Genomic DNA, 27491 nt, shown 5'->3' on the forward strand with positions numbered 1-27491 from the left:
TGGGTTTTAACTTTTATATATTTTGACTAATTACCTATTATATTGGCTAGTTTTATGTTAACTTGACACATCTGTGTATCTGAGGAGGGAAACTCAATCAAGAAACTGACTACATAAGATCAAGTGTAGACAAACCTATAGGGCATTTTTCTTAATTTAATGATTGATGCAGAGGGCCCAGCCCATTGTGAGTGGTGCCATTTTGGGAAGGTGGTACTTGGTGCTACAGAAAGAGAGTTGAACAAGCTATAAGGAGCAAGCTAGTAAGCAACAATCCTCTAGGCCTCTGAATTAACTCCTGCCTCCAGGTTCCTGCACTGACTTCCTTCAATAATGAATAGTGATGTGGTAGCATAAACCACATAAACCGTTTCCTCCCCAAGTTGCTTTTGGTCATGGTGTTTCAGCATAGACAATAGTAACCGTAACTAAGACACATATGTTGATCATATCAGGATACTAGATAATTAAAGGGTTGGAAATATTTGGTAAAAAGACAAAGATATTACTGTTGTCTTTCAAACCTAATTTCTGACAATATAGTAAAAACAAAGAATACATTAATTTATACTGCTCAATCTATATACCTACATCAACTCCAAGATCTAGAAGGTATTTGACTACACTGATCATTCCACTAGAGGCTGCTGCATGAAGAGGTGTGTAAGATTTCTTATCCTTGCATGTCACTTCAGCTCCATGAGATACAAGTAATTTCACTACTTCGATGTGACCTGAAAATACATTTACAAAAACAAGTAAACAAACTCAAACAGATCAGTACATAGAAATTTAACATATTGTGAATACCTTTTAAGAAATATAACAGCATATTAATGCATGAGTAATAATTCATGCTGTAATTCAAGAGAATTGAAAAAAATCTAAGAAACTAGAATAATTTTGACAAAAATTTGTAGAGAAAACAACTAAAAACATTACAATTCACTATTTTATCTAGTGTTAACCTTGACTCAATCTTGTTCTTCTACCCAAAGTTAACATCTTTCTTTCTCTTTCGTGATGTCTTCCGTCACGTCACAACATGACACAGTAGAAAGGAAGACACTTACCCGATGACAGAACCTTCACCTTGGATTTCCAAAGCTCCAAAATTTGAAGGAAATGAAATTCTGCTCAGGATAAATTACCCAATCTCAGGTATTCCATTATAGTAACACAAGGTAAATAAAAAATGTGCTGCTAACTCTAAAACACAGAATACCTTATAATTAAGTTTATCAAGGACATCCGAACCAAGCTATGCCCAGGCCAAGATTCACACACTTAACTATTAGAAGCTCAACTTCAAGCAAGCCACAAAATTATTCTGGCCCTTCATTTCATAAAAATAACTGTGAAGTCAAACCTAAATTTTTTAAAGTAAAAGGCTTACTATACTCCATTGTTTGTGCAGACCTTTGCAACACAAAATGTACTCTTTAAAATCACACTGTTTTAAACTGTCCCGATGAATAACGAACAATATTCAGGAAAGCCTTTAAAACTTAAGCATATAAAACTCTACACAGAACAACAGACTTTAGGATGAAACATAACTTTTTCTGGCTATTTTACCTTTAACACACACAAAAAAAATTTCCTTGCATATGAAGAGGGACATATTTTTGACAGTAAACACTACATTTTTAGGCTTTGGCCATCAAAATAATGTATGTGACCAAAATGGCACCCTAGACTTGGGAGTGTACTTATAATCCCAGTGCTGGGGAGGTAGAAACAGGCAAAAGCTCTTAGGCTTCTGGCCAGTTTGTTTAACATAACCCTAGGTCCCAGTTAGAGGCCCTGACTCAGAAAATAAGGCAGATAGCTCCTGAGAAATGACACTGGAAGTTGACCTGACACATATGTACAGGTGCATGTACAAATAAATGAAGACACACACACACACGTACACGTACACACAGTGCTTAGATCATCATAATAAGTTTAGTTTTCTTTCATGCAAGGCAAACACAGTGTCATTTCAGTTATACCTCCAGTTTAATAAGATGCTTCTCAATTCATCTACACAACTTATTAATAACCCAATAAAAAGAAGGATGGATATGAGAACAAACTTTTAGTAAATACCCATCTTAAGTTAAATATCCCAGGCCATCATCTTAGATGTCTCTTGTTTTATTCAGTTTTTACAGCCTGGATCCAGTGTACTGTTATAATAAACCTCTCTTACATGTCCTAAAGTATAACTTATTGTTATACTTTAGAAAAATTGCATAAATGCCCAAACCAAAATGCATTATTTCCCCTAAATATATAGTTGAAAGTCAATTTAAAAAGTACATACCCATATATGCCGCCCAGTGGATGGCACGTCTATCTTTCTTATCAAAAGCATTAATATTGGCACCTCTGGACAGAAGTAGTTTGACCATCTGGAATAAAAGTAAATATTTTCATAGAGATTCAGAAGAAGAATTGTTTATAAATATGCCTTGTTTTAACTTCATTATTTAACTTCATTTCTTTGGTACTGAATGGCTGTAGTTGTAGAAAGGAACTAAAGTAGTAAAGGCCATTTAATATAATATGATAAGGTGGGAGGGAGTTCACTGTGTTACTGAAGTTAGGCTACGGCCTCTTTTAAGATGCCTCTTTGCAATTCAATATTTTATGAACATCTAAGTAAGTACAAACCTTGAAAGTCTAAAGCTGGGAATACTTAAAAAAGAAGTACTGCTATTTATAGCCGAAAGTGTTATTAGAATGTAAATAACTGTCTCATACCAGTAATATCTGAAATTTAATTTTATTCCTCATGGTAGATCCACTATGTTTAAATCAAATTATTACAAAGTCTATTTTCAAATGTTATATTTCAAATTCAATATTTATAATCTATTACAACATAATGAATCAATAATAATGTTATAATATTTATGATTGTTTCTCCATTTTGTGATCTATGCTACAGTTGATGCAAGGATTTGGCACATTAAAATGAGAAAAACAATGAAGCCACTAGGCTTCCAGCTGCAAGATCTTGAGAATGCTGTTCTAAAATTTTGTGGTTTTGGGTCTGCACACTGAAGGACTAGAATATGGGTACAGTCAAGTGCAACTTGTTTCAGCTGCTTGGAAGAGGCTAAGGTAGGAGGATAGCCTAGTGTTAAGGAGTTTGGAACATAGTAATATCATCTTTAATTAAGAAAGGGAAGTGAAGATAGTAGGAAAAACAGTGCAAAAAAGAAAGAAAAAAGAGGAAAGAAGGAAGGTAGGCGAAGATGGGGGTATGTGTAAGGCTGGACAAGTTCTAGCTCTGGTTCAACGAGGCTTGCCAATACTAGATGAAAGCATAACTACTTTCTGTGTAGTGTATACCTGTTTGTGTGTGTGTGCTAGTGTGTTTGTGTGTGTGTGCTAGTGTATGTTTGTGCGTGTGGAGACCAGAGGTTGATATTGGGTGTTTTCCTCCATCATGCTCCACCTATTATGATGATGATGATGATGATGGGAAAGGATTTCTCTGTGTGGCGTTGGTTGTCCTGGAACTCATTCTGTAGACCAGGTTGGCCTCGAACTCAAGAGACCTGCCTGCCTCTGCTTCCCTGAATGCTGCAATCAAAGGCAATGCACCACTACTGCATGCTAATCATTCTTTTCTTTTTCTTTCTTTCTTCCTTTTTTTTTTTTTTTTTTTTTTTTTTTTTTGAGACAGGGTCTCACACCTAGAGTTTACCAATTTGGGTAGGCAGACTGACCGACAAATTTGAGAGATCTGACTGGGATTACAGGTGTGCACCACCACACCTTGCTCTATTTATGGGTGCTAGGGATCTGTCCTCACGCTTGCACAGAAAGTACTTAGGGACTGAGTCATCTCCTCAGTCCTGTCGTGACTAATTTTCTTTTTTTAAGAAGATATATTATTTATTATGCATACAGTGTTCAGTCTGCATGTATGCCTGCATGACAGAGAGGGCACCAGATCTCATTATAGATGGATGTGAGCCATGCGGTTGCTGGGAACTGCACTCAGGACCTCTGGAAGAACAACCAGTGTGCTCTTAACTGCTGGGCTATCTCTCTAGCCCAACTAATTTTCTTAATCTGTTCTTTTGATGGTTCTGTCACTAAGGAATTATCTTAATAATGAAATAGAAGAAAGCATGATTTCACCACTGCCTTTCTTTGCTATTATCCTACCTTCTGAAAGAACAATGAAATTGTTGTCTCCCTGTACTTTCTTGACAATGACAAAACATCTCTTATGTTTATCCTAGAGCAGACAGTGCTGTCATTGTATGTGTATTAAGTACTAAATACATTTTTAAATTTGAAAACACTTATATTACTAGAAAAGAAAAGCTAGGATATTTTGTTTGCTTTTCCTATGAAGTGAATGAATTAAAAGGGGGCAAATTCATTAGTAATCAAAGGCTGGAAGAATCAGTTTCTCATTGAACGCACTTACCTCACCATGCCCACTGAAGGCTGCATGATGTAATGCAGTCCTCCCTGCTCGATCTGATACATTCACATTGCTCAGAAGCGGCACCAAAGACTCAGCACACTTGACAGCTTTATTAGCAGCAGCTATATGTAAAGGGGTCTGCCAATTTTTGTCTCGAGCATTAACATCGGCAGAATGCTTCAAAAGTATCTGTACTGCTTCCTAAAATATAAACAAGAGGCGTGAACACTTTTAGGAATTTATAAAGATGTACACATAGTGAGAAAAGTTCTGAAAAGAATCTACTATAAGTAATGACAATTTAAGAAAGTATTTTTAATTGAATGATAGTACTTAGAGCCATAAAAAAATGTATCCTGATAACAAATGTTCGCATTTCTCACTAAAGCACAGCCCTCTATTAAAAGGCACAAGAAAAAAAAAAGAAATGCATGTGTTTCATTAAGTATTCATCTGGTTTCTTATTAGCAAAATACATCGCGTATATATTGTATAGCTTAAATAATATGTACTTTTAAATATTAAATATAAAAACTTAAAAAGACATTTCTTATCTCTCAAAAATTATGCATACATTTACCAAGTGGAAAAAAAATCACTAGGTCTGGTTCATTAAATTAGTACAGAAAAGGTTTTTTTATTACAATGCTATTTAACAGGAATGTTACTATGAAAGCAACTTAAGAATTACTGTCCCAAAAAATTCATCCTTAGAAGTGCATGGGAACCTTACACTATCACTTTTATAAAGCAGATGTTTGCCAGGATTCTTAGGACTTTATTATGTCAATGGCATTAAAAAATATAATCATAATTAAACAGCAAAATTGTGTCCTTACAGTGATAATCCTATCTTTGGTAGGTAAGTACAAAATCACATACGAAAATAAAAAGCAACAGAACTAGAACAGAATCTCAGTACTATGACCTTTTAAAAAATAATTAAAACTTTATTGTTGAGAACTTGCAAATAAAAAAATCACACAATGAAAACAGTCAGACTCAAAAATCACATCAATTTCTACAGTTAGAAGAGTCATTCTGAAGCCAAAGAACTTCAGCTGTGGGTCTTACTTTCAATATCAATTATTATTTTTATGCATTTATTCTACCATACCCCCACTCCAAATCCATGAGTTAAAACTAGAAAAATAATGAGCTTTATATCCTTTCATATAAGTGTCCTATGCCTACGTTCCACCCTTCCTGTTCACCTAATATCTTCCCTTTCTTGTTCTTTTAACACGTTATACTGTACATACATATAATTGCTTGTTTATACACATTATATATGAATAAATATAAATATAAACTATAGACCAGGGTTCACATGAGGAAAACTATGTAGTACTTTTCCCTTCTGAAATTGTGTGACCTCAATTATTATTATAACTTCATCATTTTTCTTCAAATTGTGATTTCATTTTTCTTTAAAGCTGAATAATATTCTATTTGTACAAGATTTTAATAGTCATTCATTTCTTGATGAGCAACTAGGTTCATTTAGTTTTTTTGCTATAGTGACTAAAGCAGTAATAAACATGGAGTGCAAATATCTCTGTGGATGGTAAGAAATAATAAAGTTTATGGAATAAATTAAAGAACTATCAAAATAACAAAATACAAAAATCAACCAGGGTTGGTTCTTAGATGAACAGAGTGTCATTACAACAGAGCAGCAAAATACAGAACATTATGAGGGATTATTATGAAAAACTATACTCTAAATATAATTCTGGATAATCCAGAAGAAATAGATTTTCTAAATGTACTAACACCCAAAAAAATTAAGCTTAGAAGGTATCAATAATGAAAAAAGGCTCATTACAAATAATGAGACTGAAGCCATAGTCAAAGGCCTCTCTCCCATCAAAGAAATCCCAGAGCTAGATGATTCACTGCTGAACTCTATCAAACTTCCAAGAAGATCTCATACCAATTCTTCTTAACTTGTTCCACAAAACAGATGAAGGAGCATTATCAAATTCATTCTATAAAGTGATTATTCTTATGTCAAAACCACGTAAAGACACAAGAAAAACAATAAGAAAACTACTGACCAGTTTCTTTAATGAACACAGATGCAAACACTCCCAGCAAAAAACTTGCAAATAGAATTCAGGAACACATTAAGGAGATTATATATTATGACCAAGTGGGCTTCATCCCAGAAAGGCAATGTTGATTCACATACATACACTAATAAATATAATACACCATATAAATGAATTTATGGACAAAACCCACATAATCATTTTGATTTTTGATAAAAAGGCCACTGACAAAATACATTATACTTTCATGATAAAGTTTTGAAGATATTAGGAATAGATGGAATATACTTCAAACTAATCGAATATATACAACAAAGCTATAGCATACATTATAGTAAACAGAGACAAACTGAGAGCACTTCCTCTAAGACATAAAAATGCCCACTCTCCTATGTCTTACTTAATACAGTATCAAAGTCTTAGCTATAGCAAAAGAAAGACACAGAAGACGAATAAAAATAAGAAAGGAAGAAGTCAAATCATTTTCATTTGTAGATGTCATGACCCTTGACTTAAAAGACCCTATGTAATTTATTAGAAAGTTCTGTGATCTAATAATAAACACAGAAAAGTTGCAGAATACACAAACCAACATAAAAAATACCCCAGTGGCCTTCATATTTTCCACCAATGTACTCTCATAGAAATAAATTATAAAAATATTCCATTCAAAATAACTCCAAAAATCTTGAAGTATTTAGGAACATAACCCAATCAAAGAGTGAACAGACCTCTATACAACAAAATCTTCAAGACAATGAAAAAGGAAATCAGAGAAGGTACCAGATGATGGAAAGACCTTCCATACTCTTGGATTGTAGAATTAATATTGTGGAAATGGCTGTATTACAAAAAAAGAATACAGATTTAGTGCAATTATCTATAAAAAAAATCCAATGTTATATTTAACAGATCACACAAATCAGTAAGTGTACTGTCACACTGAATATATTTAGAAAAAGAAAACAAAGAATCATATGGAACCACAAAAAACTACAAATACCCAAAGTAATCCTAAGCATTAAGAATATTGCTGGGGGGCTGGAGAGATGGCTCAGTGGTTAAGAGCACTGCCTGCTCTTCCAAAGGTTCTGAGTTCAATTCCCAGCAACCACATGGTGGCTCACAACCATCTGTAATAAGGTCTGGTGCCCTCTTCTGGCCTGCAGACATACATACAGATAGACTATTGTATACATAATAAATAAATAAATAAATAAATAAATAAATAAATAAATAAATAAATAAATTTTTTTTAAAAGAAGAATATTGCTGGGGGTATGACAATACCTGATCCCAAACTGTACTATCAGTATAGTAATAAAGACAGTCTAGTACTGACTGACATAAAAACAGGAAGGACAATCAACAGAAAAGAGGACTCAGAAATAAAAGACAAAGCTATGCCCACTTAATTTTGACAATAAGCACATATTTGAAAGAATGATAGCCTATTCAAAAAATGGTGTTCTCAAAATTGGGTATCTATCTGCGGTAGAATGAAATTAGATTAATTTTTCACTTTGCAAAAAAATAAACTTATAAATGGATCAAATTCCTTAATTTAAAACCTGAAACACTGAATTAAATAAAAAAGAAAATACTCTTCAAGATACTAGGCTCAGCAAGAATTTTCTGAATAAACACTATCAGCACAGTAACTAGCCTCAAGTATCAACAGATCAGACTTTATGAAAATTTAACTAACAGCAACAGATACTATCAAAAGAGGAAACAGCACAGAATAGGAGAAAATCTCTTCAGCTACAAGGAATTAATATCCAGAATTTACAATAACTCAAAAAATTAAATACCATGAAAATAAAACTGCCAATCAACAAATGGGTAAGGGAACTGAGCAGTTAAAAGAGACACAGTCAATAACTGATTTAAAAAAGTATTCAATATCTCTAACCATTGGGGAAATACAAATTAAAACTACTCTTACCCTATTCAGAATGGCTTATCATCGAAAAAAATCTAACAACAGAGGCTGGAGAGGTGGCTCAGAGGTTAGAGTATTTTGCTGCTCTTGGGTTTGGCTCCGAGCACCCACCCATATGGCAGCTTACAAACACCTGGAACTCCAGTTCCAGGGGACCAAGGGCTCTTATCTGGACTCTGCAGGTAAAACACTCAAGACACATAAAGTCAAAGTAAATAAATCTAAATAAGTAAATCGGGCAGTGCTGGGAACATAACTAGAACTATTTTATAAAGTAAAATCATTCTATGTGATTTTGAAAAAAAAAATAATGTTAGCAAGCTGTGTTAAGGAGCTAGTCATAAGGCAGCTAACTCAGATAGGAGCCAAGCCTAAGACAGATTCTCTGATAAGTTAATGAATCAGCCCTAAACTGTGAGCCCTGGAAGTGCAAAGCTAACACCATCTGGATCGGTACAAAACTGGAGGTGGCCACAGACCTTACTGTGTTCTCTGACACGAAGCTCCCTGACATCAAGTCACTGCACTGATCCCCATCAGTAAAAGACTGAGACTGGCCACTGTGTGACTCTGGCTCCTGAGACCTTAAAATTTCTTGCACAGTTGATGAGTTAGAGCTGTCACTGTCAGAGCTAGCCACTGGCCAATGCTCTTAAGGACCTTCTAGAACTTCCAACACCCTCCAGGTGTGACATAGCTGAAGGACCTCCCAGCAGATGCTGGTCAAGCTCACAGCTCACTGGCTCTGCTTGTCACAGTAAACATATATTGAGGACAACGTAGAGAAAGAAGGATCCACATTCACTGCTGAAGGTAAACATTAATACTGCCATTATGAATATTAGCTTGAGGGTTCTTTAAAAATTTAAAACAGAACTACTATATGACTCAGCTTTCACTCTTGGGCACATATAAAGAACTTAATTCTATCACTTACAAGACACGATTCAAGTTTTGTAAAACTGCCCCTTGGTGCTCCTGTCTAGGAGAAAGAGGGTACTAACTGAGCACCGCTCTTTTCCCAATTGTTATATTACTACCTAGTGCACACAGAGAGCATTAAAGTGTGAAGAGCTATAAAATAACAAGGGTTCAAGGATGACTAAATGGCATAAGCAAGGACAACTACTCATATAAGTTTCTTTTGAACAGCCATAAAATCAAATATACAAATATCTACCCAATAAGAAATCAGAAAGGCAAACTGTATAATACTATTCACAAATAAAAGGGAACTCATTATTATCAGCAGCATCAACAAATCTTAAAAAGGTTATGTTGCAGAAATCAAAACAACAGTACATATTGTTTAATTCAATTTTACAAAATTCTACAACAGGGAAAATGATAGTATATAAGTAATAACTCTAGTTGCCTCTGGGGATATGGAAAGCTGAATAAAAAGAGACATGAAAGGGCAAGTTAAGTATCTCATGCACTTTAATGAAGCAGCAAAATGACAGAAAAAGCAAAAAACAGTTGTCTTCAAACATCTGTTCTCATAAAGGTGTTATAAGGTCTAGAAGATGGGAAACACATTAAGAAAACTTTCTAAAAATATCAGTTATCTTAATGCATAAACAGCACATAGAACTATAACCAGGAAAGAGTCTTTTATCCATGGGAGAAAACTCACACTCACTAAGACAATACTTTTCAAACTGAAAAGGGAATTAAGAGTTGGAGGCAGTGTTGGATGAAGTACGAGTTATGTATAGACCCAGGTTTGGATCCCTAGAACCGTTAGAAAATAAAAAGCCAGGTAGGTGTGGCAGCTACCTGTAATCCCAGCACTTTGGAGGCAGAAACAAGAAATATCCAGGGCAAGCTAGCTAGCTACCCAGCCAGAGTTGGTTCACCAAAAAATCCCATTTCAATGAATAAAGTGGATAGTGACCAAGAAAAATGCCTGATGTCAACTTTGGGTCTCCACATGCATGTGCATACCAATGCAAGCACACTCACATACACATACATGTGAATATGAATGCAGACACACATATGTACACGATAGTCACAAAAATGCACTTAAAAGTATTTCTGGTGCAATGAAGTTCCGACTTTTGACAACACTGATTCGTATAGTCCAGTCACATCAAATTTCAAGTTACTAACTTGATGTCAATGAGGATGATATTGAGAAGATATAGCAGTCAACTTTAACAAGCTAGTATAAATTAGCTCCAAAACACCACAGGAACTGAGAGTTTGAAAAACTGTCACACACACACACACACACACACACACACAAACACACATCTTGATCTATATCAATTTGTAAGCTACATACACTATTGAAATTGGATAGCTATCGCAATCATTTCATCAGGTACACATGGTTTCTGCTCCACCACACCATGTGTTAGCAGGCACCAAAACATTTGAAAGGTGTTTTACTGGGTACCAATTTTTAGCATGCAATTTCTGTGTTATTTGGAAGTAAATCAAAAATAAATTTGTTCGTGTTTCTTCCTGCTTGTTTTAACAGCTTTTGAAGGAAGATATTTATTATTTTTATAACAGATAAAAATAAACCAGAACTCGTTTTCTAAAAACTTAACCCATGTACAAGATTGTTGATTCAATTATATAAAATAAGTCAAAATAAACTGCATTATATTAACTGCTAAAAAAAAAAAGTATTATTTCTGAAATTAACTTCAATGTTGAAATAAATCCTTAAAACTAGTCATTATATACTGATGACAGTATGTTCAGCATACCCTTGGGACAGAGTATTATGAAGCAGTAAAGAAAATACTCAAATAGGATTATGTGTTATAAAAATGCTTTGTAGGGCTGGAGAAATGGTTCAGTGGTTAAGAGCACTGGTTGCTCTTCCAGAGGACCCAGGTTCAATTCCCAGCACCCACATGGCAACTTACAACTATCTGCAACTCCAGTTCCAGGGGATTAGACACCCTCACATAGACATTCATACAGGCAAAATACCAATAAAAAATGAAAATAAATAAATAAAATAGAAAAACACTTTCTCTTGGAGGGACTGAAATAGGGTTTCTACTCTTGTTTACTCCAGACGCCAAGAGCCTTACACACAAAAGGAGAAATCCAACAATTAACTTAGTTTGTACAAATTCTGGAAAAAATGACCAGCCTAGATATTTTAGTAGTTTTGTTTCTTCAGTTAAAGATGGACCCATGCAGGCTTACTTAGTGTTTCTTTATATACAATTGACTAAAAGAAATATCATACCTCACTACAAGATGCAACTGCTCTGTGTAAAGGTGTCAACCATTTGCTGTCTTTGGCATTAACTCTAGCTCCTGTAACAAGAAGAAAAAAATAATTGAAATAATTTACATGAACTATTTTTAATAAATCTCAAGTTAGATGTAGTCCCAATTGGATAACGATCGAAAAATTATTTGTATATTTTCTGCCAATAAGTTACCCTTAAGTTATAAAACAAAATCATTCTTCTAAATTGATGTAATTATCAAAAAATGAATCAGTTCTTCCTAATAAAAATAAAATAAACAACATTTTATATCTAGGCTAGAAAAGTCACCTTTATACAGAGCATATTCAAGATAAAATCAAATCCCACTTTAAAGGATGTGTTAACCCCAAAATACTTAAAAGAAATGAACACAATATCACTCCAAGATGAATTGTATATTAATTTAAAATCTTGGTTGCATTCCTTTACTAATGAATTATTATGTCATAAAGTAATATAAAGATAGTTATACAGATCTAACTATAAATACATTAATAGATCCAAAGATTACAAATGTATGAAAACAAAGAAGCAAACCAATTTACATGTCTTTCTTGGTTATACCTAAAGCTTAAAGAAGAATTTTTTTAAAAAAATCAAGCATGTATAATTAAAAAAATTTTAATGGACAACAGTACTAATAAAATATCCAACAAGATAAAAAATTATTAGATTATAAGGCCTCTCCCCTCTCCCGTCCCTCCCTCCGTCCCTCCCTGCCTCCCTGCCTCCCTGCCTCCCTGCCTCCCTGCCTGCCTCCCTCCCTCCCTCCCTCCCTCCCTCCCTCCCTCCCTCCCTCCCTCCCTCCCTCCCTCCCTCCCTCCCTCCCTCCCTCCCTCCCTCCCTCTCTCTCTCTCTCTCTCTCTCTCTCTCTCTCTCTCTCTCTCTCTCTCTCTCTCTCTCTCGACAGGGTTTCTCTATAGCTTTGGAGCCTGTCCTGGAACTTGCTCTTGCCAACCAGGCTGGCCTCGAACTAGAGATCCGCCTGCCTCTGCCTCCTAAGTGCTGAGATTAAAGGTGTGTGCCACCACTGCCTGGCTTTAAATTTCTGCAGGGGATGGATAATCAAGTGCAGTGACTTTATGCTATAGTTGTAATGTAGTTGTGTGACCACCTCTGAACCTAAGTTCCTTCATCTATAAACAGATTTCCTAATACCTTGGTACAAAGATTACCATATAACATTATGTATACCCAGTACATATGTTGATGGTAGATTTAGAAGACCTGAACCCAAGAGACTATAAAACATGCAGAACACATGTATTAAAAATTTGAGAGTAGCAGGGTGGTGGTAGTACACACGCCTTTAATCCCAGCACTCGGGAGGCAGAGGCAGGCAGATCTTTGTGAGTTTGAGGCCAGCCTGGTCTGCAAGACTTAGTTTCAGGACAGGCTCTAAAGCTATACAAAGAATCCCTGTCTCAAAAACAAATAAACAAACAAACAAACAATAAAAAACCCAAAAACAAAAAAACTTTTAAAAACTATTTTTCATGGTGATCTGTGGACAAAAAAAATTAACAACCCACGTAGTTTCTTTCTGTTTTGTTAGTACGTAGAATAAAACTCTAAAATTCTTAGCTATCTTTAATCATTGTTTCCAAAGCTTTTATGAGAGAGAGAGAGAGAGAGAGAGAGAGAGAGAGAGAGAGAGAGAGAGAGAAGGAGATAAATATTTTAAAAGTTTTAAAGTAGGGTGATCAGGGTGCATTATGTAAAATTTCTAAATAATAAAAATATTATGCTAAAAAATAAAAGCACTAAGGAAATGTTTTGATTTCTTATAATGTAAAGGCCAATTTAAAAACTCTGCCGGCACCAATGAGAAAGATCTCTCTCTTACACACATGCATTAATTTATATGTGGTTTGCATACTAACAAACAAGATATACTAATTAATACATATTTCCAAGAACAGTTAATTAATTTGGCTGTGTTTCTAAAAAACAAAAAGGGAACAACAACAGCCAACAATAATGATGTGTAAGAGTCACAAGCAAAGCAGCACATTTTTGACGTTTCAGAGTCCTAGTGCCTCTTTTGGTGTACTCTCTGAAGGTAATAGATCTCTGTTCTACAAAGAACTCTCCTAAGACTAGCTATACGTTTATACTTTGGATAGCAAAAGCAATGCAAAAATATACAGCCAGAGTAAAATTAAGTGGTCCAACAGCTAGTCAAGAGTATAGACTGCTAGTCAGAAAGATTAACAGGGAAGATGGGAAGAAATAAAGGAAAATAAAAAGGAAAGGGAGGAGAGGGAGAAAAACATTATGAACATTATATCCCCTCAAAACAAACTCTTTGTGGAGAGAATTAAAAAAAAAAACACAAAACTTTAACAGCGTTTAGCAGTATCATCACAAGCTCCACATATGACAAAGGATAAAAACCTATGAGCTACAAAGATGTAAAGTCACTAAAAAATATTAACCTCTTTACTATGTCCTGGTCATTCAAACAGAAACTATACACTAGCGACCCCATCTTCACTGCTACTGTTAGGTTACTGGTAGAAGTTTTGGCAAGAGAAATCACTGCAAACAATCTGAAGACAAAAAAGAGAACAGTTTAAGCAAGATGACATTGATGACTATTTTAATGGCTGGACCATTTCTCTGCCTTCAAATCACAGTTCTCAAAGAATTAGTAATTTTTTTTTTTTAAGAACAAGAAATGTAGACAGATACAGACAGATTGAAAATGGAGGGAGAAAGCCTCTACTCATGAGGCAAAGGAAGAGGCACATAACAGAGCCTTTGTTTTTAAGAAGGAAGAAATCACACTCATGACTTCATCTCAGGTTTCTGACTAGAACTGTGAAAAAATAGATTTCTGCTGTTTAAGCTGCCTGTTTGATGGAACTTTTCTTTTTTCAAACGACAGTCCTGGCTGATTAATATACTTGAGTTGCAAACTTTCAAGTGGTTCATACTTTACATCTAACTCTTGAGGACAGAAACAACAGATTCTTGTTCTGTATTTAGAGTTATTTTCCATGAGAGAACAACAAAATGAATTTTTGGGTAATGCTTTCCATATGCTGGGAGGTTAACAATTCATCAGTCAGCTAGTATGATTTGAATGGAAGTATTAAACTAATTGCTTCCAAACAAAGTATCTATTCTTAAGTGATAAAAAAATTTTAGTCTTTTGGACATTCAAGAATAAAAAATAATGTGTATGCAAATTTTGCTCAATGTGAAGCAATAGTGGTAATAAAGGAGGTTAAGTACAGGAAAGAAGAGAGATTCAAATTATGGAGAGTTAATGTGAATTGAACAGAATGTGAGACTGAATTCTGCCTCTAGCTTTTCAGCTACAATAATAGTATAAGCTTCAGTTGTAAGTCACGCATCTAACAAAAGATGTCTTTGTTTTCTTGTTTTGTAATACTTTTATAGAGCTGAGGGTAAAATAGGGTAAAAGAAAAAGCTATTTTTAGTATATCATTAAAGAGATATATTACGTAATCATTGCTTACTGTTATTTTACTTCTTCTAAAAGAATTATTAATTCCAGTGGATCTCAGCTTAACTCCATATGTAGGATGTCAAAACGCACTATTTATTTACAAGCCTTGGAGCTGCATCATACAGAAATATTTACTTTGTAATAAATTTGAGTACAAGTTTTATACAATTTAATCTTAAAACTCATTAAAAATAACATTGATTATTATTGATACTAATATTGATTATGAAATAATAATTTTGTGAAAAATCTAAAAGAATATGAAGAAACAGCACCTTCAATGAGGAAATGGTTAATACTAGCTGTGGTGGTTTGAATGAGATGCTCCCCATAAGCCTTGGGCATCTGAACACTTGGTCCCTAGTTGGTAGTCCTGTTAAGACATTTAAATGTTGCCTTGTTGAACCAAGTGTTTGAAGTTTCAAACATGCCATTCCCAGTTCACTCTGCTTTCTGTTTTTAGTTTGAGATTTGAGTTCTTAACTCTCAGCTTCCAGCTGTTACATCTGCTACCTGCAGTCATGTTGTCCCGAAAATTATGAACCCTAACCCTCTGGAACTCTAAGTCCAAAATAAACTTTTCTGAAAGTTGTCTTGGTTGTGGTATTTATCACAGAAACAGAAAAGTAACTAATAAAGAAACTGGTACCAAGGAGAAGGCTACTGCTTTGACCAACTTGACTATGCTGGTTTTTAGAGGAATATGGAACTTTAAACTAGAAAAGTAGTGAACACTTGCAAAGCTTGATGGGAGCTTAGTGGACCATGACAGTACAGTACAGTACAGTAAGTACAGGGCTTTGAGCTATGGGAAAGTAGAGGTCCAATTCAAGCGATTTTAGATAAACAATATTAACAAGTAGGCTAGAGACCACTCCGGATATTTTGGTAGATAATGTGGCTGCTTTTTTTTTTTTTTTTTTTTTTAAACCTTATCCCTAAGAACTTTCCTAAGGCTAAATTTAAAAGTCATGGACTGCCGGACGATGGTGGTGCATGCCTTTAATCCCAGCACTCGGGAGGCAGAGGCAGGCGGATCTCTGTGAGTTCGAGACTAGCCTGGTCTACAGAGCTAGTTCCAGGACAGGCTCCAAAGCCACAGAGAAACCCTGTCTCGAAAAACCAAAAAAAAAAAAAAAAAAAAAAAAAAAAAAAAAAACATGGACTAATTTCTTTGGTAGAGATTTCAATATAGCCTAATATCAGTGCCGTTGCATGGTTATCAGCAATCATTCAAGTCTACAATGAAAAGGAGCAAATGAGGTAAAAATGCAAAATTTATAGTTTGGAGAGAAAAAAAAAGACACTGCCAAGCTAAATGTTATAGCTGTGACTTGAGCTGGGGAAGAGGCTGTAACTGTTAAGAATATTGTCACACCATTAAAAAGAGGTCAAGTCTGCGGTGGAATAAAGTGAAGGGTGTCCTTAGGACAAGACACCAGCCAACAAAGTTCCCAACTTGTGAGAAAAAAAATTCTGTTCCTATAAAGCAACAAAAACAACAAGTGCTGCTGTGGTTAAAGGCAGCGGGGGCAGAACTCATCCCATGTTTGCAGCTCTCCCTGGCAATGTCATCCACAAGGTGCTGGCTCTGCAGTCATGAAGGATACATGGAAGATAAACTTCCTCTGCAGTTTAAGAGAGTCACCGAGGCTAGGTATGGCTGGGATCGGGGGTCCCTGCATGGAGGCCTGAAGAGGCCATTGTCTGAAGTTGTGGAAGGTAAACTCTGGTTTGTGTTGGAGACCCCCATGATGGTGGTGGAGTTAATCTTGCAGGCAGGAAAGCTGGAGGGACAGTGCCATCTAAGCACTTTGACATCAGACAAGAAGTTACAGAATTTGGAGTTTGCTCTGCTGGATTTTGGTCTTACTTTGGTCTACTGTTTCCCCATTATGACTCTATTTCTTCCTTTTGGAATGAATAGTAATGTGTATCTTGTATCATTGTATGTTGGAAGGATGTATTTGCTTTTTTGATTTTACAGGGGGTTACAGCTGAGAGACAGTCTTGAATCTCAGAAGAAATTTTAAAACAGCGTTGACTCTGCAAAGGACTATGGAGAGTTTCAAATTAGACTATATGTATTTACTTGCATTATGAGATGGTCAGAAGCCTAAGTTGGCCAACAAGTGGAATGTGGTGGTTCAAATGAGATGTCCTCCATAAGTCTTGAGCATTTGATTCCTTGATCCCCAGTTATTTGGGAAAGGCTTCAGAGGTGTGGCCTTGTTGGAGGAAGTGTGTCAATGAGGATTGGCTCTAAGGTTTTAAAAGCCAAGTGTGGTTTCCAGTGCTTGTGCTCGCTTGCTGGCTCTTTCTCTCTCCTTCCTGTTTGAGGTTTGAGATGTGAGCCCTCAGCCTCCAGCCTCCATGTCTGACTCTTGCTCTCATGCTGTGTCTATCCTTATGCACTTTACTGGAACCAAAAGCCCCAAATAAACACTTCTGTCTATAAGTTAATTGGTTACTGGGTTTTATTACAGAACAACAACAATAATAAAACTAACACCACCATAAGCCAAAATATAAAAAAATTCTACATATTATGGGAAAATATGTACCCAATGAGGATGAACACTGACTCAAGTGAAGTTTCTTCAGTTACAGGGAAGGCTGCTGAATTCTCTAAAAAGCACATTTTGTACAAGTGTTAATGTGTTCCTTTCTCTCGGCTATGTATATTCTAAAGTCCCAAACACTCTTTCACATGATCTGGAGCTGCCACCTCTCCACAGAAGACACTGTGCTAAGAGATTAAGCAATGTGGTTAATTTACACTAGTGTGATGAGGGAGGGTAACAGCCAGTCAGCAATAGATCACTTAATAAGTCTATGGACTTGAGGGAAAAGAGCTACTTTAAGTTCAATAATATATTCAATAAGAGATTATGCTGATAAAAAACAAAGTACACATGGTTTAAATGAACTCACTTGAAACTATTTAGTTATTACACATCCTTTTGTTAGTGCTTTGTCAGTCATGAATTATAGGACTGTTTGGAATTTGTTCAGTGTCTAGGGACCAGACTCAGAAGGTGTTAGGCTTTAAAGTCTATTTCCTGATTCAGTAATAATGTCAAATGAGAATGCCCCTGGTGCCATTTATACATGATATGGTTTCTTTAAGGGAACAAAGTCCTTACTGGAACTATTCACTTTTAACTAAATGGGGAAGGGAGCCCTCCATAATAGATAATATAAAACAGTGTGTATATTAAAATAAAAATGAACACAATTCTTAAAAACAACCTACAAGTTATCAAAGTCTTAAGACATTAAAATAAACAGAACTGTGCTGCTTCTTACATAGCTAGTTTCTTATTTTATCTTTTCATGTATGCTGTGTATGTGTCTAAATGATGTGTGTCTAAGTCAAAAGACAACCTCAGGTTCTTGTACTTTCCTTCCATTGTGTTTTGCAACAGGGTTATCTTTGTTGTTTACCATTATATATTGAAGCTTTTAAAGACTCTCCCGTCTCTGTCTTCCATCTCACTTGGCCACACTGTATTGTTTTAATAAAATGCTGACTGGCCAGTAGCCAGGCAGGTAGTTAAGTGGGGTGACTAGGCAGGAAGTAGAGGTGGGGCAACAAGAACAGGAGAATTCTGGGAAGAGGAAAGACTCAGTCTGCAGTCATCACCCAGACGCAGAGGAAGCAAGATGAAATCACCTCACTGATAAAGGTACTAAGCCACATTGCTAACACAGACAAGAATTATGGACTAATTTAAGATGTAATAAAGAGTTAATAAGAAGCCTGTGTCACTAGGCCAACCAGTTTATAATTAATGTAGACCTCTGTGTATTTCTTTGGGACTGAACGGTTGCAGGACAGAAACATCGGTCAACACACTGGGATTAGGAAGGTGCCAGCACGCCTGGTATCACATGGGCACAATGAGATTAGGAAGGTGCCATCACGCCTGGTCTCACATGGGTACACTGGGATTAGGAAGTTGCCATCACGCCTGGTGTCACACGGGCACACTGGGATTGGGAATGTGCCATCACGCCTGGTCTCACAGAGGTTCTGAGGATCTGAGTTCAGGTCTCGATGCCTATGTGACAGCACTTTGCTCACTGAGTCATCTCTCGAGCCCTAGCACAGCTATTTCTAAACATTAAAAAAAAAAAGGTTTTTCAACAATTTTGTGACAAAACTTCCCTGTATTAAATTTTGACTCATCAACATATTCTATTAAAAACCTGCCTTAGTTAAGAGGAAAAGGACATTTTTTTTCAACTTCTTGATCTTAACTTTAGTAAGTTTTAGCTGAAAACTAATGACTAAATAGAGATAAAATAATTCATAAAGAAATTAACAATATTAGATAGGTCCACACCATACCATATTTAATTCTGTATAACCATAAAATTTATTATAAGAGCCAGATTTAAAAATTCTAAGTATATGTATAATGGTATTTCTTGAAATTGTGTGTTTTATAATTTATTATTTTTATTTTATGGACATTGGTGTTTTGTGTGCATGTATGCCTGTGTGAAGGTGTCAGATCCTCTGGAATTGAAGTTACAGACAATTGTGAGCTGCCATGTAGGTGCTGGCAATTAAATCTGAGCTCTCTGGAAGAGCAACCAATGCTCATAACCACTGACTCATCTCTCCAGCTTTACTGTTTTTGTTTTGTTTTTGTTTTTTTTTTGTTTTTTGTTTTGTTTTGGTTTTGGTTTTTTGAGACACAGTTTCTCTGTAGCTTTGGGGCCTTATCCTGGAACTTATAGGCCAGGCTGGCCTAAAACTCACAGAGATCTGCCTGCCTCTGCCTACCAAGTTACTGAGCGATTTTTGAGACTACACTACAAAATTTCTTTCCTTAGCTCATCCAGACTGAACTAAAATATCAAAAGAATGATACCACTCCATTTCATTGTTAACGTATATGTTCAACCTAGAAATGCAAGAAAAATTCAGCATCTCATATCCTTTACAAACAAATATCAGAAAAATAATCTGTTTTAGAGGCTAGAGAGAGAGCTCAGTGATTTAGAGCACTTGTTACTCTTACAGGGTGCCTAGGTTCAATTCTCAGCACCCATGCGGTGGTTCCACAACCAGCTTTAACTCTAGTTCCAGGGAATCAGAGGCCCTTTCCTGACCTCTGTAGGTACCAGGCATAGCTGTGGTGAATATACATCATGTATTCATATACAGAAAAAATTCTGGCTATAATAAAAGATATTTCTACACTATCTGACTGCCTGCTTTGAGATCTGTAGGCAGTCTGATGACAATGAGAGCTATCCAACAAGAGTAAGTTCTAGTGTTATATAATAAAAAACTTGAAAAGTTTAGGAGAGTTAAAAAAATAGAAACAAACTAGATAGAATTGTCCCTGCTTCGTATGCACAACAAGTATTGTAGGCTGGCCTCAAACTTGTTATGCAGCTGATAACCTTGAACCCCTGATTCTCATGCTGCTCTCTCTCAAGAGCTGGATTTACAGTAACTTGTGTGCTGTCACATCTAGTTTAGGCAATGCTGGGGAGCTGGGTATGGAACCCAGAACTTCCTATATGCCAGACCAAATGAGCTCATAAACTCAGCACATAAAGCATAATTTCTAAAAAGGCATTTAAAAAAATCTTTAAAAATTTTGAAGAAAAAAATTATTTTCTTTTTGATGTGTGTGTGTTTTCCTATGTAGGAGTATGTGGTATACATAGGTATATGTGGTAAATATGTGCACGTGAAAACCAGAAGCCAATATTGGGCTGTCTTCCTTATAATTTTCTACCTATATTTTAATCAGGTCTCTCACTAAACTTAGAATTCACTGCCTTTGCTAGGTAGTCTGGCTGGCCATCGAATTCCAGATATCCACCTGTCTCTGCCTCCTCTAGTACTGGGATTACAGCTGTGTACTGCTAAACCTGCATTATGATGTGGGTTAGGGATCTAAACTTAAGTTGCATGCCTATACAATAATCACTTTACCAACTGAATCATATCCTCAGCTCTAAATAAAAGTCATTTAAAGAAAGAAATTCTGATAGTACTGCCTTAAATTTCTGCACACACCAAAACTTGTTTCTTCTCATCTAGCTTCTGGGACACTATTACCACTATTACTCTCTCCCCTTTGGAGAAGTCACCTTTGGAATGATGTTATTGTCTCCTTGTGACTATGTATTCAATGAGGTCCATGAAAATTACAATATATAAGGCCTTTTGTAAAAGTTATCTCCTTCCCATTCCTCCTTATTTACGCTTTTCATTTTTCCATAACAGACTTTTTAAAAAAAAGCAAACTGAACATTACTTGTATTTATCAGAGTAGAAGAAAGTCTGTAAGGACAGCAATTTCTGTTCTACTTCTTAAAGTACTTTAAGCACCTACATCAGGTTATATGATCAGAATCTGTAGAATGATCAAATTGGTTTCAACTTATGAAACCAATATTAAAAAACAGGTTATGGGCTGGAGATATGGCTCAGTGGTTAAGAGCATTCCCTGCTCTTCCAAAGGTCCTGAGTTCAATTCCCAGCAACCACATGGTGGCTCACAACCATCTGTAAAGAGGTCTGGCCTTTAGGCATACACACAGACAGAATATTGTATACATAATAAATAAATAAATATTAAAAAAAATAAAATAAAAAACAGGTTATATATTCAGTAGGCAGCCAGGCTTGAGAAATACTAATTATGACAAAACCAAACAAAATGAACTCATCACAGGAGTTGTCGTACCAGATAAAATAAGCAGTTCAATGATTTCTGCATCTCCAAGATAGGCAGCAGCATGTAAAGGAGTTCTCTTCTCGTTGTCCTGTGAAAAAGATGAAATAGCACTTTTAAGATATAGTTTAAATGAAATAAAGTATTATTAACTACCAAATTATTATTTCTACAACTCTACTCCACAAGTCTCAATAACAAGATATAGGATGTTTCAACTGCTAAGAAAAAGCCTTTACAAATGTAGTTGGCTATAGCTATAAAAACATGGCATGAGTTGAATGGCTCGGTCCTACTTTGAAAATCTGCAATGAACCAAATTCCAAAAGGTTTTGAGGATTAACATGACACCACAAATGGAAAATTAACTTTGAAGAAATTTTGTTTCACATGTAAAATTCTAAAAGATATTATGCACATATTCTCAGATGATGTGTATAAGGCACCTTGAGATGACAAGTCTCATGATTAAACTTGAATCTCATCCTCAAAACAATCCCCCTCCCACACACACACTATTTTTTAAAATCTGAAATTTCACATACTCTGGTCCCAAGAATTTTAGATAAAGATATTCATCCTGTCCATAAAAGAATAAATAAAACTTAAAAAAACACAGATGAGGAAACAGTATGTTCATACATATATATGCTTTTTCAAGACAGAGTCTCACTATGTCGAACAGGTTGGCCTCAAACTCAAAGATAACCACCTGTTCTGTCCCCAAATGTTGGGATTAAAGCCACTATATCTGGCTTGAGCAAACCTTTTTTTTTCTCACTTTTTACTACTTTTCTTTTGCCAAAACAGTTCCACAATTTTAAAAGCTTAACACTTTAAATACAAACTTTAAATAGGTGTACTCATAGGACACAGAAATGACTTTGTGAAGTTAGAATTATCCTTTAACACTATAACAAGGTTAATCTTAATGTTTCTATTGGTTTCTACTTTCATACTCAAAATACATACATGTCTGTTTTAATACCTAAAATACATTTTCCCCTAAATCTTCCTCCAGAAAGGGAAGCTACATTTAGTGCACAGCTTTATAATTCTCTTCTCCAAAGCAAGTGTATTCCAATTGATCAAGCAAGGTACAAAGCAAGATATTGTCTTAAAAAACAAAACAAATGAAAACAAAACAAAAACTAGCTTACAGTTGGAGTGTTTTATCGCTTCCCACAGGCTAACAGGAAGATGTGAAACCAAGTCAGCTTTGAACATGCAGTTGTATATCAGTATCACAGACTGTAAAACAAGATTCTAAATGATTTCATAAGAACTGAGCAACCATCTTGGAACTCTAACTTCTAGACTACTTGAAAAAATAAGCTTGTATAAAGTAGAATAATCCCCAGTCTTCATAGTTTTTTGGGAGGGTGGTGGATTGTATGTGTGAATACAAGGGTACATGTGGAGGTCAGATGTCAATCTCAGAAGTCATTTCTCAAGAGCTGCCTACTTTGTTTAGACAGGATCAATCACTGGGACCTGGGGCTTGCTCCTTAGGCTTGTCTAGTTGTCCAGTGATCTCCAAGACTGTGCCTTCCTGGTGTTGATATTATAAGATTATACCACTACATCCAGCTTTTATGTGGCTGCTAGGACTCTGGTCCTCATACCTGTCCAGCATACCCACTGAGCTATCTCCTCAGCCTCAAGATTTTAAAATATAATGAATTTACTTGATTTTGTAGTAAGTTCCCAGTTTGAGAATCTCTAAATTACTTTAAGAAAGAACAACAAATTGGGTGGGGGGGGGGCGGTTAGCAATACCATATAAAAATACTATATGGGAAATTAGTATTATAATGTTAATTTAGATAGTAAGAGTTCTTACCTCTATGACCAGAGTTAGAATGGGAAATTAGTATTATAATGTTAATTTAGATAGTAAGAGTTCTTACCTCTATGACCAGAGTTAGAAGCTAGTGCATCAGTTTTGTTATTTTAATTTTCATCCCAAGAAACGGAATAGACTAAGAGAAATCACGCACCAAACAGTTGTTGAAAAGCTAACACAGAATATCTAACAAACATTGAAAGATAAAGATTTACTGAAAGCTGAATACTAATTTAAGACATTTTGGTGCAACTTATTAAGTAAGAAATTCTACTAGTGTAAAGATACGATAGACCCAGTAAAAAAGAAAAACATCTCTATTGCAATGAATAAACATGACAGAAAGAACGATGACACAGAAAGTGAGTCATCTGTGTCTAAGAGATGCCTGGATTTCTATGATTCAACGCTTGGAATACTATGAAGCTATGACTCATATGATCATAATACTCCTTTATGTAAATCAAATAAAAGGAGGGAATTAATAATGAAAGAAAAAAAACCACAGACCTTATTAAATTTGATGTCCCCTAAATGGCTACTTAAATAATGTGACATGAGAGGCTCTTCATCAATTTTTATTTAACTAACTCACATGACTAACCAATATTCTTGGTTTCCTAGATAAAATGAATAATTATTTTTTTGTACATGAGGTACTTTGACTCATACAGTCTTCTACTAACAAATCTACACACAATGGGGTCTGTGTTTACCAAGAGTAAAATGTGTTTGTAATTTATGTATATGTGCTCTATTTAAATTGACAAATTAGGAACAAAGAATCAAATATGTCTATGATCAACAGGCTAAATATTACTTTTAAAATTTAATAAAGGAAAGCTATAGAACATTCGAAGAGTGCTAGAGAACTGAAGAGGAGGAGACAATTGAAGCACTAGGCTTTGGGCCTTAGTAATCAATAAAATCTCAGGAGTTTTATTCTAAGACTAGCTTTGCCCAAGAGGGTCTCACTCTGTACCACAGGCTAGCCTAGAACTCTTATGTAATATATGGAGGCTCATACTCAAGATCATCATAACTCTGTTTCCAAGGTGGTAAGATTATTGGCATATGCCACTAGGCCTAGCTTAAGATGCTCATTTAAAGGCTTAATTTTTCATATCACTCAAAGAAATTAAAAATGCACTGTGGGTACAGTGCAAGGAAAATATTCCTATTACTGAGACACACATTATTAATGAAAAACCTCAAACTTAATTTAGGGAAATCCCTGGTAAATATATTGTTATACTGAAATGCTCAGCAATAGTCATACTTTAAACACATCAGAAAAGAAGATTACGAGTTGGACATCTACACATTGAAATACTGTGCTTAAAATTTAAATTGAGATGAAAAGGGAGAGACAGGTGAGGGTGTGTTGTAGGTCACAGGAGAATAAACACTGCATTATGGGAGTTCAAGAAGGAAAAGAAGCGGAGTTGTTGGTGCATGCCTATAGTCCTAGCACTTAGGAGGATAGAGAGAGGCAGGGGATGAGGAAAAGCCATCCTTACTACATGGCAACTCTATATCAAACAACTCACAACAAAATACAGAAGGAAAGACAGAAAATATGTTTAATGAAGTAACATCTAAAACCTTCAAATTAAAGTGTAGCACAAGTAATAAAAACCCAGAGACAGATATTGGGGCTCAAGCTGAAGATCAGAAAAGCAAAGCAGCCAAGTCACTAAAGAGCTCTTACCTCTGTGAAATCTTCAGATTGGAAAGAGAGCGAGTTCCTGCCTCATTCTGCCTTATAGTCCTCTATAGTGCTGGGATTAAGGGCAAGCACCACCCACCACCACCCAGCCTCTATGGCTAACTAGTGTGGCTGCTAAGATTAAAGGTGTGTACCACCATTGCCTAGCCTGTATGGCTGACTAGTGTGGCTAGCTCTGCACTCTGATTGTCAGGCAAGATTTACTTATTAAAACACAAATAAAATATCACTATATTAAACCCAAAATTTGAGATTTGAGAGAGAAATGGTATTCCACATAAACGTGAGCATACACATATACACTTACACATAACAATCTTCTCAAAGACAATTCTTCCTGTCTCCTCTATGTTATATGCAAATTTTAATCTCGAGTATGTTGCAGAGCTTTTAAATGTAAAGAGCAAAATTTTAAAAGTTCTCATAAATACAGAATATTATCTTTGACTCAAGTTATTAAAGATTTCATGGGTTAGGGAGACTGCTCACTTGGCAAAGTGCTTACTATGCATAAGGATCTGAACACACATAGGAAGTGCAGTTATCATGCCTGTAATTCAAATCCCAGCAATGGTGAGATGGGAGGCAGAGACAGGCAGATCCCTGGTTCCTAGACTAGGTAGCCTGGCCTACATGACAAGATTCAGGTCACCCAGAGACATCATCTCAAACAAAGGTGGAAAGCTCCTGAGGACTGACAGCCTCTGTGTACAGGTAAGCACCTGCACTAATACACACCCCCATCCACACATTAAATAAAAGAGGGTGGCATGTGCTTGCAATCTAAGTGCTGAGGGATGCAGGCAAGAGGGTCCCTACGGAATTGCTTAGTCTGTCAATCAATGAGAGATCCTGTCTCAAAGAAAAAGTGGGAAGCTCTCAGGGGCTCACACTCAATTTTCCATGTGCCAGGCAAGCAATTTCCAAGTGTATACTGTTCTCCTCTCAACACATACACACTTCTAAAAGATAGGGGTACAGCGCCAAGTACTTGCAATGTCAGCATCTGGGAAGCAAAAACATACGAACCCTGGGACTCACTGGCCAGTCCACTAGCCTAATTGGTGAGCTCTAGAATAATGAAATCCTGTTTCAAACAAGTAAGTGGTTTCTGCATTGCAACATACATGGCGGATGGGATGGCTTCGTTAACAAGACAACAAAGGAATTACTACAAAGGCATTAACTGTAAGTGAAAACCTGGACTAAGTTAAAATTAACACCTCATGTTCAATGACACCACAAAGAATTAAGGCAATCTGAAATATAAAAATAGAATTTATAACATCTACAGCTCAAAGGGGGCTCATTCAGAATATGAAAAGCTGCTGCAAATAAAAAAGAAACTAAAAAAAAATGAGCAAGAGATTTAAGAGGCTGGCTGTGTGTTTGTGTACATCAAACTCATTAAAAGCAACTCAACAATGCCATAAACAAAAATATAACATTACTATATAATGTGACACATTCCTTTAACCCTAGCTCTCAGCAGTAAGTGGGTCTCTGTGAGTTTAAGGCCAGTCTGGACTATGTAGTGAGTTCCAGGACACCCAGGGCTACACAGAGACTCTGTCTCAAAAAGTAAAACAAAAATAAAGTAACAACAACAATGGCATTTCTATACTTTACTGTAGCCTATTAAGTGTGCAGAAACTCATTTCTGAAAAAAAAAAGATATAGCCTTAATTAAAAATACTTTATAGCTTAAGAATACCAATGATCACTTGGGCTACTAAAAACACTATTGACTGACTTGCTCAATTTAGAGTTGCAAAATTACTGTTTACAAAGCACTGTATTTGTAAAGAGCTATTATAGTTGAATGTTAACTTTAATTTGCTGGAACTGAAAGTGATTCCCCCAGAAGACATAAACAGGACTTGGGATAGATCTCAAAAAGTGCAAGGAACATGTCTCAGTTGTAAAGTGCTTACCTTGTAAGCATGAGTAAGTCTGATTTCAGTATGGTAATGTAAGAGTAACCCTAATATTGGGGAAGTGGAGACAAAGGAACCCTGAAGCTTCTTGGCCAGCCAGTCTACAGTTTAG

At 35.8% G+C, this 27491-nt stretch overlaps 1 protein-coding gene across 3 annotated transcripts in view; it reads right to left on the reverse strand.

Moving 5' to 3' along the window:
* Positions 1 to 27491, reverse strand: part of Ankrd28 (ankyrin repeat domain 28) — a 142748-nt gene that overhangs the window by 43284 nt on the left and 71973 nt on the right. For all 3 annotated transcript variants that reach the window (XM_057769368.1, XM_057769367.1, XM_057769369.1), the window contains exons 3-7: positions 21880 to 21958; positions 11655 to 11725; positions 4439 to 4639; positions 2312 to 2399; positions 592 to 734 (exon numbers count right to left, since the gene is read on the reverse strand). In XM_057769368.1, coding sequence (XP_057625351.1) covers positions 592 to 734; positions 2312 to 2399; positions 4439 to 4639; positions 11655 to 11725; positions 21880 to 21958 — 582 coding nt within the window. The remainder of the gene's footprint in view (positions 1 to 591; positions 735 to 2311; positions 2400 to 4438; positions 4640 to 11654; positions 11726 to 21879; positions 21959 to 27491) is intronic.

This window comes from Chionomys nivalis, chromosome 5, assembly GCF_950005125.1.
Source record: "Chionomys nivalis chromosome 5, mChiNiv1.1, whole genome shotgun sequence".
NCBI classification, from domain to species: domain Eukaryota; kingdom Metazoa; phylum Chordata; class Mammalia; order Rodentia; family Cricetidae; genus Chionomys; species Chionomys nivalis.